Source organism: Triturus cristatus, chromosome 3_2 (assembly GCF_964204655.1).
Source record: "Triturus cristatus chromosome 3_2, aTriCri1.1, whole genome shotgun sequence".
NCBI classification, from domain to species: Eukaryota; Metazoa; Chordata; class Amphibia; order Caudata; family Salamandridae; genus Triturus; species Triturus cristatus.
This window is the reverse complement of record NC_140584.1, coordinates 1,192,568,371-1,192,582,594: the sequence shown is the minus strand read 5'-3', so window position 1 is coordinate 1,192,582,594 and position 14,224 is coordinate 1,192,568,371. Positions and strand designations below refer to the sequence as shown.

The 14,224-nt window shown below is 46.2% G+C and overlaps 1 protein-coding gene across 3 annotated transcripts in view; it reads left to right on the top strand.

Moving 5' to 3' along the window:
- The window catches only part of GMPPA (GDP-mannose pyrophosphorylase A), a 249,860-nt gene that overhangs the window by 199,569 nt on the left and 36,067 nt on the right, over positions 1 to 14,224 (top strand). For all 3 annotated transcript variants that reach the window (XM_085650103.1, XM_085650104.1, XM_085650102.1), the window contains exons 6-7: positions 3,853 to 3,912; positions 9,354 to 9,484. In XM_085650103.1, coding sequence (XP_085506229.1) covers positions 3,853 to 3,912; positions 9,354 to 9,484 — 191 coding nt within the window. The remainder of the gene's footprint in view (positions 1 to 3,852; positions 3,913 to 9,353; positions 9,485 to 14,224) is intronic.

Here is a 14,224-nt window from a genome sequence, read left to right as displayed (position 1 = left end):
TTCCTCCCATTCTCCTCCCACTGGGATGCCCCATATCAAAGGGTCTTGCCTTACCCATGCTGCCAGTGGCTCGAGGGCCAAGGCGAACAGCGTGGGGGTTAGTGGGCAGCCCTGTCCGGTCCCTTTTTGGAGCGCGCATGTTTGAGACACCCTAGCATTGACTCATACTCTTGCTAGTGGGTTGCAATAAAGAAGCTTAACCCAGCCTATGAATTTAGGTACGAAGCCCATTGGGTCCAGCACGGCAAATAGGTGAAAAAAAACCTAGTTTTTAAGCCCTGTAAGGACTGTTGCAAGCAGATGTCTGTGACAGATTCTCTTCAGATTTGCCCATGGTGCCTGGGGTCGCGTCACAAGTCTAAGGCCTTCAGTGAGTGCGCGGCAATGAACCTGAAGGCTGTACGAGACCGCGAGGTGAAACTGTACTTCGCCAGGCACCAGAAGACTCTGCAATGAGACCGTTCCAAGTTGAAAGTTTGTTCCCGTTCACAGTCAAGTTGCAGGAGTTTTTCCACAGATCAGTCTTTATCTTGATCAAAGTCTTTGGGTAAGTCCACAGAAAAACACAAGAAATCTAAGCGAGACTCAAACCTCTCTCGCCACTCTCACGAGAAGACATGAGTGAGGCACCGTACGTCTCATTCTTGCTTCCGAAGTCATTTGACTTTGGAGCTGAACCCACAACTTATTCTGGCATAACCCAAGTTTCTGTGGCCACCCGCTACTCCTGAATGGATCAAAGAGTTCTGCTAGGCCATGCTCCAACTCATTGGGTCCTTCCTGACACCTTCTGGTGCGCTTGCGGGCCACACAGAACTGAGAGGTTCTCTATCTGGATTACCACCAGTAGTGTCGCCCTTGCCTCGCTCTAAGTCGTCTCCCATACCGGGCCACCTCTGGCTCCAGTCCTGACTCTCCCTCCATCACCATGGTCCACGCTTGTTCCCGGTACTTCAACAGCGATGCCTACTCAATCGACCCCAGAAGACGAGGCCCCAATTGCCCGCTGTAACTTGCTGGTTCAGCATGTTAATAAGTCTCTAGTGGTGGTTACTGGACCACGCTTGAATCATTGGTAGTCCCCTCTCTCTTTCCCACCCAGAGCTGATAGTGTTATGTGATGTTAAAAAATTCTTGTAAAGCACACGTACACTGATTGATTTCTTGGCGCTGTCCTAGGAGTTTGCTAGAGCCCTATATGTTTGGTCATTTGCTTAGTGTTTCGATGTTTGCTTGGATTAATAGCCAGGTCTTGAGAAGCCTTCTGAATCTCAGAAAATCAGTACAGGTTCTGATGTCCAATGGAAGAGTGTTCCAGAATCTGGGCGCCAGTACTGCAAACCTGCAGTCAACCGTGGTGACTGATGCGTCGCTGCTGGGCTGGGGCAGCGATGTGGGATAGGTGGAGGTCAGATGCTTCTGATCTCTGGCGGAGTCCCAGGTTCATATCGGCTTTCTGGAGTTTAGAGCCATCCGCTTGGCATTGAAAGAATTCCTTCCGTCCATCAAAGTGAGGCTGGTGCAGGTGTTTACGGACAACACCACTGTCGTGTGGTATTGTAACAAGAAGGGTGGGGTGCGGTGATACACCCTATGCCAGGAAGCCCGCACCTCTGGAAATGATCGAACAACCAAGGAATTTTCCTGGTGTTGAACCACCTGGCAAGATCAGGTTAAGCAGCGACAGCTGAACACCTTCAGCCTTCCTCCGGAGGTGGTTAATGTCTTCTTTGCAGGCGGGTGTCCCTTGACTGTATACACTTGTCACTGGTGCAAATTTGTGGCTTGATGCAGTCCTCTGTAGATAGATCCCCTGCAAGGTTATCGTATGTTTTATTTGTTATATTCCTAGCCCAGCAAGGATTTGCGCTGGGCTCAGTTAAAGGCACCTTTCAGTCTTTCTGCTTTTTTGTGGTTGACGGATCAGCTCTCTTTGTTTAAGTCTCTAGTTGGTATGCGCTTTTTGAAATGTTTACATTTGTGTCTTTCCTCTTCCGTTGTCATGCCTCTGTGGAATTTTAAATTGGTCCTTACGTTCCCGATGTGCACTTCCTTTGAGACACTTCACGGCTGCTCCGTGTGGCTTCTCATCCTCCAGACTGTTCCTTTTCACCATAGCATCAGGGCTGCGTGCGGGTGAGCTTTAATCTCTCTGTGTGAGATTCAATTCCTCTGTGTGAACCCACCATACACCACATTCTTCGGAGACAAGCTGGGTTTGCTGACAAGGGCATCTGTCTTGCCAAAAGTTTATTACGCTGTTTCACATCAGTCAGAACATCCCCCTGCTGGAGTTTATACTCCATCTCACCCCTCTAAGGTGGAGGAGAGACTCCATTCGTTGGACTCCAATAGAGCTCTGAGCTTTTACATAGATGGTACCAAAGAACACCGGGTGGCCGATAAGCTTTTTGTAGGTTCTCTGGAGCGAGAAAAGGCGAGACTTTGCAGAAGAGATCCTTCTTCCGCAGGATGATTCTCTACATTCAGATCTGCCACGCACTGGCTAAAAAAACATTCTCTGGAAGGACTGCGTGCCCAGTCTACTAGGGTTAAAGCTTCAACACTGAGTTGGCATGCAGAGTCCTTGTCCTGGACATGCACAAATGGACTACATGGGTGTCCCTTCTTGTGTTGACAAGGCACTATTGTTTAGACAGTCAAGTTCCCTGGGAGTTCAGATTTGCCCGATCTGTCCCGCTGGACTTTCTGGTTTGAGTCCATGTACAGACCCACCTCCATATGGATGCTACTTTGGCGACTATTCAAAAGGTGAGGAATCTGTGGCTAGAATTTTCTATCAGAACAAGTTACTTACATTCCTTAATGATTTTTCTGGTAGACACTCTGTCTAGCCCCAGATTCCATACCGACCTTCCCAACCTACCTGTCTTGTGGTCTGACTCTATCCATTGAAATATCCCAAGTCCAGGAATCTGAACACTGGTCACACCAATTTGCTTTCAAGGCTCTGCGTCTGGGGGACGCGGACACTCTTGAAAGCAACTGGCATTGGGTGGTGCCTATATAGGCTCCACGCGTCATTTCTGTAGTGGAACTGCCTCAGTGAGGTGCTGCATGGTGCCACCTACTGGTGCGCAGAGGTAGTGCTGAAGAATCTGCCGCTAGATTAGAGTCTCAACCAGAAAGAGCGTTACCGAAGGTAATTACTTGTTCATTGGTATTGAAAGCGAGAGGCTGATTTTTATATTTGTTTATAGGCTCTTTATTTGTATCAAAAGTTATCTACAATGTCATTTTATATGTCTGTTTCTTTTAGTTGGGTTTGTAGACGCCTTGAAGTTTGATTTATATTTGCAATTGTTCTGTTCACAAATAAATTAAATAATACAAATGATTTCACTTGTTAGAGGACCAGACATACTACTGCAGAGATAGACACACTCAACACCCCCCACCCATTCTGCTGTTGCTACCTCTTTTTTTGTCGGTCGGTCACTTATTGCCATTTGTTCTTCCCTCTTGTTGTTTGTTTTAATCTTACTTCCTTTTTCGTTTATTACTCTATTCATTACTCCTTTGTCTTCTGCGTTCCTTATGTTTCATAATTTTTTTCATGCTTCTGCTCATGCCATGTATACGCGTCTACATTTGTCCTCATGCTGCTTCCTTTATTCTTTATTTCTCTTCTTCAGTATAATTTATTTATTAATTACGTGTTCTCAATATCTCATTCTCTTTGTTTCCCTGTATGTCTTTGTTTCCCTCGGTTTTTTTTTATCTTTCACTTCTTGCCCTATACCTTTCTTTATGGTTCTGCATCGCTAGTGCGGCACTACAGCTTGTGTACTTCTTTCCTGAGATATTCTTGTTTTGTTTTCCTTCTCATAGGCCAACCGGAAACAATCCCTCAATTATGGCTGCATCGTGGCAAATGCAAATACACAAGAGGTAACTCATCCTGTTCAGATCCCACAGAAAAGAAAGACTGAGACATAGATAGTTAGGATGGGATTTGTGGGTTTTGTTTCCTAAAGTGTATAGAAAAAATGCTATTCTCCTCCTAAGGTGAAAACAAATATTTCCTTTGTAGTTTACATGATATTCAGCCATCAAAAATAAAACCTACAAAGTCACAGAAAATGTAAAGTTGAAATACAGGAATGCAGTATTTTATGTTGAAGGCTTGTTACATTTTAATCTTTTGCGAAAATCGCTTAAATAAATGGCTAGGATTAGTCTTGGGTATGGAGTTTAGGGAGAATATTAGGCTTAGAGTTTGAGCAGCTGCTAGATGTACTTTGAGGTTCAATTAGTTCAGTTTACGTAGACGTCGGGTTAGTATTAAGGTCAGCTCAAGGTTGGGATAAGGTTTACGTTTAGTCTTACTTGTTAGGGAGAGCATAAGGCTTAGGGCTTGCATTAGCCTTAGGACTAAGCGGGTTCCAGGATTTGCCTCAAGCTTATAAAGAAGTGTATGGCTAAGCATGGGGTCGGCTTGAGGCTTAAGTTTAGCCTTAGCCTAAAGTTTTAAAGCAAGCATTACGTGTAGGATTTGTGTTAACATGGGGCTAGGCTTAGGGCTAGAACTAAGCATGGGTTTGTATGCTATGATTAGTGTTTGGCCTAGATTTATCACTGACTTGTTACATTTTGTTTGCGCTTGACCGTTTTCAGAATTGGAGTCAAAAGTACTGTAATCATGTTCTGGTGATTTCAGATTTGATATTTTGCTTTCAATATAATTATTGTAGGTGTTACGGTGTAAGTAGTATGACCTGTAACCATTCAAATGTTTAATGTTAACCTCTTAACTCATTTGCCGTAAGGGACATTACGTACTGGCACCTATCTAATGCGCTACAAGTCAGTTTATAGACAGGCAGAACACTAAATTGGCCAAATATATAGTACAACTTGAAAAATGTGATCTGAATGATACTTTCATTAAGCTAAGAAATATTTTTAATTGCTACCTTATAAGATCAGGTGAGCGTGCTCCGAGTGGTGCTCCGAGTGGTTCTCAAACTTCTGAATCAGTTGCACCTTTTGTAAGGAGAAGTATTTGTTTCTGTGATTTATGTCGCATCAGCTTGGCCTCCTGCTCGCTACTTTGAATGTGAATTGCATACAATGTGGCACCAGGCCGATATAATCTGGTTGTGAAGGCAGTGTGGTGAGCCATTGGAGGGGCTAGCACCTACTGCCAAAAATGTGTTCGAACTCAGGATTAAGTTTGAACAACACTTTCTACAATGCAAGTTAGGTCAAATCTCCCGATTTTGGCTGTAGAGTGAAATTGGAATTTAAAAAGCCAAAAAAGTCTCCATGGATGTAATAGAAAAAGGAGTGAATGTCTTCCCCAAGAAAAGAAAACTTTCTGTGTAGGGGCCCGCTTATGCCTCCCTGGGTGACAACCACAAGAACCCATAACTGTACTACCTACAAGTAGAACACAGGATAGTAACTTTGCAGCAGTCTGTGGTCAAATATGAAATTACCTCCTGCTGTTTTTAGGTCTGGGCTAGGGAAAGTCTTTTCTTAATCTTCCAGGTTTATATAATCAATAAAAACCAAAGAAATAAGGTAGGTACTTGGGGCCAGCCGCCTCCAGAGAATGTTGTGCTCCAATGTCACTTACAGACTGGATCAGTCCACATAGTGTTCTACCTAGAGTGGACAACGGGTCAATCAACCTCCTCAACCATTGACTGATGCCAATGTCAGTCACATCTGGGGGCAGCTCATATTGCAGCCCTTCGGGGTTTGTTCTGTCGTACAGTGTGAGTGACAGCACTTACCCTCCTTACTGTAGCCATTCACATCCAGAAGAGACACTAGTAAACGGGGGACAACAGGGAAAGGAATCCACCTCTGGAGACTCTACCGCCAAAACATCTCCTTGTAAATGCCAAGTGAGGTTACGCTGTTAGCTTCATGAAGTGATGTCTGGGGCCACAGACAGCAGCGGGTTGAAGTGACGCACATAGTGACAACCGAAGACCACATCCACTGCCTGGTGGTGATCGGTCCACCCGTTCTCGTAAGGCATGTCCTTAATGCTCGCTATACCCATTGCATTGCTTACTAAAATGATGGCAACTGGAACAAAGGGCGCGGACAACACTGTTATTCACACCCCTCTTTGCGGCAATCAGACTGTAAATCAGTTTAGAGCCAGCTTCACGTCCGCCTCTTCTTCGCGTCTTGAAAGTTGGTAGAGACGTAGTCACAGTAGAGGCGAACCGTTCACAGTCGGATGGGAGGAGAGGCACATGTTAGAGCACTGATCTTGAGGCATCACATGAACAATCACAGACATTTCCTATGTTCTTTTCTGATAACTCAGAATTCAATATGCTGAAATCAACCAACCGTGCCTAAAAGGGTGCGGATTATGCCAGGAAATGAAGAAGTAATATTGTCACCTGCTCCGGAGTGATACCACATACAATCTTTAATCAAGTACATGCTAAGTTGAGTCTGCATTTGTTACATCTAGAATAATGAGTTTACATTCCATAGAGGCCCTACGTAAAGGCCATTGGTGGGTCCCAGTTTCAGAACGCCATATTGCGGAATCTAAAACTCTAGGTGTAGGGCCACGTCAAGGTGCCTCTTTGGGTATCATGCAAATTACAGTGCTTTTGTCCATGAGGAATTCAGTCTAGTTAACTTCCTGTGTCAAACCAATGGGCTACTTACTTCCCAGCTGTTATGCTGCTGTTATGCTGGTGGGGTTGGCAGTGTCGCTGGTTATGCTTTGGTGTTTGCTGCAGTCTCTGTCGTTCCTCACTATCTTGTTCTGAAGGCTGATCTTGTGAATCACGTAGGTCCAATTTCCCAGTGTCCGTGATGATTAGTAGTATCTTACAGAGGCTGTTAATGTTGGATTTGGGATGACAGATGAGGCAGGTTTGTAAAAATAAAACAAGGACATGATGCATTTGACTGTGCGACATTCCCTTAATGTTGTTTTCTTTGTGCCAATTTTGATTATGTGAAGAAATGCCAAAGACAAGGGCAGGCGAATGGCTGGCTCAAGGCCCTCAATAGAACGTGGTCCTTGACATGAAATAGTTGAGATGGGCAGTGTAAGGTATGAGCTGGATGTGGGTGTCCTGCCGGTGTAGAATATTTGGGATTAGCATGCTGTTGTACAAGTGTCCCCGCATTCATAAGCCAGCAACGGCAGCAGCAGGACGTCTCTGGCTGCTCGGCTTCAGGCACCCATTCAATGCCCTGTTGCCCCACCAAAGAAATTGATACTGCCCAGGTGGATCTACGTACTGCCCAGCTGCTCAGCCAATTACTGATTGATATTTTTCTAGCTAATTCATCTGGCTGTTAATTAATACTGCCTGCGTGGAGCCCCCGACTCCCGCTTTGGAGCCCTGTCCCTTGGAACTACCCAGCTAATCACGGGTTGGTTTTCCTTAAATACAACTTGCTCACCATTGTCCTGAAGATGAACCCCAATAATTGGGTTCAAAACGCCGTCGACCACCCCACAACATGAACTCCTCATAACTTGTATAAATCATTTATGGAGTTCAACTATATTGTTGTCAATGCGAAGTCTTTTTAAAATTCACCATCATTATTTCACACCACGCTTTATTTTACTTATTGTGTGAGCACCCTAAAATTGAAATGTTTGCAAATAAATATCTGTCATCTTTTGACGTACATGACCCTTTACAGACTCTGTTTCTTGCTCCCTATTGAATTAATTTCATTTGTAAAAAAACAGTGCCCCTCTCTGGGTCACCCTTCTTGCTTTTGGACCTTTTAGGCCACACCTGAACCATTGTTCTTTAAATATCCGTTGCACAAGTGTACGGCAACTGTCTCAGACTTGGGGGTGTCAGATTTTGCCAGTGGCATCATGCTAAGTCCTGCCTGCCATCAGAGCGCGCCTAACAGTAGAGCGCACCAGAGAGCTCCTAAAGTGCTATCCCCAGCAGCAGCAGCAACAGGGGGCGGAGGAAACCTGCATTCCACCTTTTTGGAGACCTAAATAGTGTCTCTCAGGATGAGCAACAGTCAGCCTGACAGACACTCTTTATGTTCAGACACCCATAAGTGTGCTGGCGCCTGGCTGCCTGAGCTGAACATGACCTCCTCAGCCCGGCAAAGTGCTTGGGGGACCTCTCCTTCATGACCAGGGGGAGCATCACTGATTGCCTCGGATCTGGGCTCTTCAGTTTTAAGGTCTGAAGTGCCCAGGGCCGAGTGTCAATCAGTAACACTTCGTCACAGAGTGGGGAGAGGCCAGCAACTCACTGACCCCATCCTACTCTATAATAAGTTAGGGACTGCCGCCTCCTCTCATTGGCTGGCCTTTGTCAGCCAATGAGAGGGGGCAGCAGTCATAATCCTCCAGGAACCTCGGAGGCCGAGATCAGTACTGCAGCCAGTAAGTAGTTTTTCAGGTTTGGTGTGTGTTTATGTATAAATGAATATGTCTATTTGAGTGCGTGCTGTGAATAAGTGTCTCAAATTACCGGCCGCCATTGGTCACCAACAAGGCTGATCTTCGCAGACTCTGGTATCAGTGAGCAGCTGTCACACCCAGTCCCAGGGAAAGACTGGGAAAATATTTTACTTATCAGTGCTATATACTCAAATCAGAACAAAACAAATTGCTCAATCCGTTCACATACTCTAATTAGTTTACAACACCCCTCACCTGGAACACTATTATCATATCTCACTATATAACTCGCCCATTCACCACACTGCACATTAACCCCGTCTTCCTTGCCCAACATAGTTCGGATCCCAGTGTCCTAGTTCTGCCAACGGCATGAATCAGGCCGGGCCTACCACTTAATCTGGGTCGGGCCTGTATATCCTGTGCTGGTTATCCGTACTTGTTCCGTTGAGTTGTGAGGTTTGCAAGACCTAGAACGTAACTCTGCTGTACAGGTGTTGACGTCTGAGAGTGGCATAAGGTGAAGATTGTTTTGCTATGTAAGGAATGAGCCAATAATCGAGTTTCGCTATCCCATAAGGAAAGTTCTGCCCTCTAGGTCCAACACCTCTTGGTCTATCTCACTTGGAAACAGCCTGCTGGCCTAGGACTCACACTGTCAAATCAGAGTTGCTTCAGTGATATCCACCCGTTACTCATTGTATGCCATATTTGTGCATCTATGCGTCCCACACAACGTACAGCCATTAGAACAAAGAAGAGTTTTCCCATCAAGTAGGCCAGACCTGTTGGCTTTGCCAGTACTTGTTTTAGCATGTTGTTGACATCTTTCTCTTTTGAGTTCAGCAGTTGTTCTTTGCTGGTTCATGTATCCACTAAGTACATTGCCACTTGACAACGCTTCACTGTTCATTGACTCTGCAATCACATCTTCAGTTTTGCCCCTTTATTTCAGGTGTTGCATTATGTGGAGAAACCTGAAACATTTGTCAGCGACATCATCAACTGCGGCATTTACCTCTTTACGCCAGCTATCTTTCAGCACATTGGAGAAGTCTTCCAGCGCAATCAGCAGGAGGTGCAGATGTAAGTGAGTGCGACCTTGAGTGTCGTCCTACCCTCTACTAACCCTTCACCTCTCCTTAGCTGACTGTAGGAGGTGCATCTATGAGTGATGCCAACCACCAGATCACCCTCTTACCCCCTCTTGACCTCTCACTCCTCCTTCGCTACCAGCAAGAGCTGTAACTGTAAATGAGTGCGACCACTATAGCATCCTCCTACCCCCGCCTAACTCCTCGTGCCTACTTCACCATGAGAAGTAGGTGTAACTGAGAGTGATGGTGATCATCAGTGGGTCCTCCTACCCCCTGCTTACCCGTCACCGATCATCAGCTACCAACAGGAGGTGCGCTTGTTACTGCGACCACCAGAGCTTACTCCTAGCCTGCTGAGCCTTCAATTCAGGCAGTGCATCTGTGAGTGAGGGAGACCACAAGCATGCCTTTCTGAGCAGTCAAGCAACCACACTACAAGCACAAGGTGCAGCTGTGGGCACAAGCAGTATCTTACCTTAGTCTCTGTCGCTACACCCTCCAGAAGAGTCTCAAAATTGCAAGCACTGAGTGACGCTGCACATTAGTTTCTCTTCTTCCCTCACCCACCTTCCTTTCTAACTGCTCTCTATGCCAGCAGATTAGTCTTTTAGGGCTTTCTTCAGTCTGCTCTGTACCCCTGTGTCACCCCATCCTAAATTAAATAAGTCAGCTCTAAGCGTGGCTCCAGGTGCTAGCCACGGTGCTTTCACCATCCCTGCTTCCTCTTACCGCCTTCCTGACACTCCCTTTTCAATTAGTAGGACTTGTAACAGGAACTGTGCTTAACAGCTCCCTCCTGCAGCCTCCATAATGCCAAAGCCTCCTTATGGCATGCATCTACTGCCATCTGCACCTTCATGTACACTACACATGGCCATTCTTCCAGCCCAGTGCATGCAGGCTCTCAATCCCTCCCTTTGGATTTGCATCAAGGCCTCTGCCTCTCTTAAGAACTCTCCCTCTCCTCTGACTAATATGCACTGCTGGCAGTAACCCCTTTCCCAGTGTCCATAATGGCTACTGGGGGCCTAAACGTTAGGCTACTTTTGCTTTCCTCTGTTCCCGTTCAAGAAGGCGCATTCTCGCTCTCAGCCACTAGGACGGCGCCAGCACAGGTTGAATCTTACTCCCTCTTTCTCCCTACCATCATTCGCCAATCTGCCTCTAATCTTCATACTGCACCCTGCCCACTGCATGGTGTTCACACTGTACAGTGCCTGTTTTAACCTCTCTTACCTCTTACCATGCACTGACTACTCACTTGCTCTGCACCTTTGCTTCCAGTACTGCACACAGCTCATCTCACCTTTGACCTAGCCTCCATGCTGTCACTCACAGCCTCATCTGCTCCTTAGCTTCAAAACTGCACAATGGGACTACTTTCCTCCTGTACTATCATCCCTTACACGTAACAACCTATTGCTGGTTTTGATCATTCACTGTAGCCTCTTACCCGGTACCAGTGGCCTGTCACCCATTTTTATCTGCTTCTTGCTCTTTTCTTGTAGTCTCTGTGACATCACCTCAAGACTTTTACTTATTGTTCATTGCCTGTCGCTTATACTATCTATTGCTCTTTGCCCCCGGGCCGTTTGCTCTTTGCCCCGGGCCGTTTGCTCTTTGCCCCGGGCCGTTTGCTCTTTGCCCCGGGCCGTTTGCTCTTTGCCCCGGGCCGTTTGCTCTTTGCCCCGGGCCGTTTGCTCTTTGCCCCGGGCCGTTTGCTCTTTGCCCCGGGCCGTTTGCTCTTTGCCCCGGGCCGTATGCTCTTTGCCCCGGGCCGTTTGCTCTTTGCCCCGGGCCGTTTGCTCTTTGCCCCGGGCCGTTTGCTCTTTGCCCCGGGCCGTATGCTCTTTGCCCCGGGCCGTTTGCTCTTTGCCCCGCCGGGCCGTTTGCTCTTTGCCCCGCCGGGCCGTTTGCTCTTTGCCTCGGGCCGTTTGCTCTTTGCCTCAGGCTATTAGTTGCCCCTGACCATAAGCTCACTGCCCCCTGCTTCTCGCTCATTGCCCCAAGCCTTTGTTGTTCCCTCTAGTCTCCTTGCTGTATAAAGTGATTGCAGCCCTACACATCTAGTTGTCTAAAGGCTACACATCTCAAACGATTTACTTGTGAAACAGTAGGATCACCTTCTAGTCTTTAATACCTCTACACACACATCCTTCTGCTGCAAAATACAAGTACATTCATTATCAGTAAGCCAGCACCTTACCTAAAGCCAACATATAGCTTTGTCTTAAGATGGGTTTTCTTATAGTATCTGCTCAGGTGACTTAGAATATTGTCTTTCACCATTTTCTTAGGCCATTGATTCTCATCCAGTGATTGGGTACGGCTCCCTGCTGTTTAAAGAGTGTGCTTGGAATGTCACAACACCGTGACATATACCATGGCCTTCTTCAGGAGGTTTGTTCATTACGTTAATAGCCAGTGGCTGCAGCTGACCCCTAATATTGGTTAACACATTTTGTTCTGATAGGATTTGTTAAAAGTGGGCTGGCGTCTCCTTGAGCATAGCAGAGGAAGGACAAATAGGCAAACTATCAAGAAAGAGGGCGTCGAAGGTTTGTTTTGGGCAGTGGCTCTCTGCTCTTTTAAGCACAATCGCAATCTGGAGGCGACTGAACCCTGTGCAGTCTCCATTAGGAAGAGACATTGACCAAAGGATTTCTCAAGTGTTTATTCTTAATGAGAATGGGAAGATTTCCCCAGGGCCCCCTTTGATCACAGGGAGTGAGCTGAAACAGCATCGTGCCATAGAGAGGTCATTTAGACAGCACAGTCCTATTGCTGTGATGGATGCTTCATTTGTGCCAGGCACGTCCTTATTCCCAGTGATACACCGTGTTTTACTTTCTTATCCAAGGAACTGTCCTTAGAAGAGATGTAAATTTTATCCACTGGTTGTTGACGACCAAAAAGGAATTGCAGATATAATTTTCAAATTCTCTCTTGACTACTAGCCTGAGTATTTTTATTTCACTTTGGTCGGACGGCTGAAACTCATTATGAAGAGAAATTCTGCACTGAGCTCTTGGAACTGGAGACCAAGTCAAATACAGGTGCTGCAGGACTGCCGTAAAGAGATGGAGATGTGTCTCAAAGCCGACTGAACCAGGAAGGACAATAGTGGACCATGCTTGGGCGGGAGTTGCATCAAACATCAGGAACACATCCCTTCATGCTACGCCCTGACAACACTAGTAACCACAAGTTTAAAAACTGTGTCTGAGCTGAACTTAGATGTGGGATTCATATCTGCAATGTTTATCTGAGTGTGAAGTTTAACCCTTTCCAAACAAGACACATTGCATTAAACGTATATATTTGTTACCTCATCTGTGATACAGAGCTGCAAAAATCATCTTTCTCTTGCTTGTAAAAGATGATAAGATAACTTGGAAACACAAGATGAACAGATGGAAGGAGCCCAGAAAGTTCATCCTCTTCAAATGGCTTTAGCAAAGCTTTGATTGCATTTCAGTTCCTAGAACCCCATATGACGGACCCCATATGACGGACCCAAGACCTTTACTCACTAGGCTCTGGTCGGGTTGTTTTGAATTTTGCTTTACTGAGCTTAAGATTGCATTTTGATGTGGGGTCATCGCTACTGCAGACTTAAGTCTGTCTGTCAAGCATTCTCCTGCAGACTCATGCCTCTGTATCAGACCTTCTACACCTCATGTCTTGATATCAGCCCTTTCTACAGGCTCTCATCTTCCTGCCAAGCTGTGTCTGCAGACGAATGTCTTGATATCAGGGCGCACACCATAGGCTTGTGTCTTGAAATTAGGCTGCCCTCTGTAGACTCTTGTCTTAATGTCAGATCCTCTACTGGAGGCTTATGTGTTGATACCAGGCCTTCATCTGAAAGCTGGTGCCTTACCCCCCGCCATCCACTGCACACTTGAATCTAGCGGTCTTCTATCGCTGACTTGTCTTTTGGTGTCAGGCCTTTTGCTGCAGTTTTGCATTTTGCTGTCTGGCCTTTTTGTGCTATTTGATAAGGTCTTGGTCTTGCTGTAAGACCACCTTCTACTGCAGCCTCACATCTTGTTGTCAGGCCTTGTACTGCTGGCTCACATCTTGTTGTCAGGCCTTGTACTGCTGGCTCACATCTTGTTGTCCGGCCTTGTACTGCTGGCTCACATTATGCTGTTAAGGCACATTCTTTGAGAGATTTCAGTCTTGTGTTTTGCTACCAGGCCTTCTGATTCGGGCTGGCATGTTGCCGTTATGTTTTCTTGGGTTGCTGGTTCGCGTCTTGCTGTCATGCCTTCTACCGTAAACTTGCGTTCTGTTTTTAGGCATTCCATTCATCTTCTGCAGCTCAAACTGGTAATGTTTTAGTGCATTGTTTTTACTCTGACCTGCTGTTGTAGTTTTGCCCACATCACAAGAACAAGTGCTGTTTTCCTGGAATTGTGCTACTCTGGTAGCAGTCACCGTTCTGTGTCCCAGTGCAGTGCAGCGTAAGAGGGCCCTGCAGTAAAAAAGAGTAACTCAGAAAACTTTTATTCAAAGTAACAAACAATCTACTCTCCTGCAGCTGTTTCCTTTCTCTTCTGATTGCTTAAGCCTGCCTCTCTTTGCTCACCCGGTATTTGTCGATTCCTCTGTTCCTTAACTTGTCCCCCCACTGCCTCTTACCCTTACCCGTGGTGCTGCTGTCGGACCCTCCTCCCCACCAGTAGCCCTGATAGTTCAGTTGCTGAATTTGATTTGCATCTCT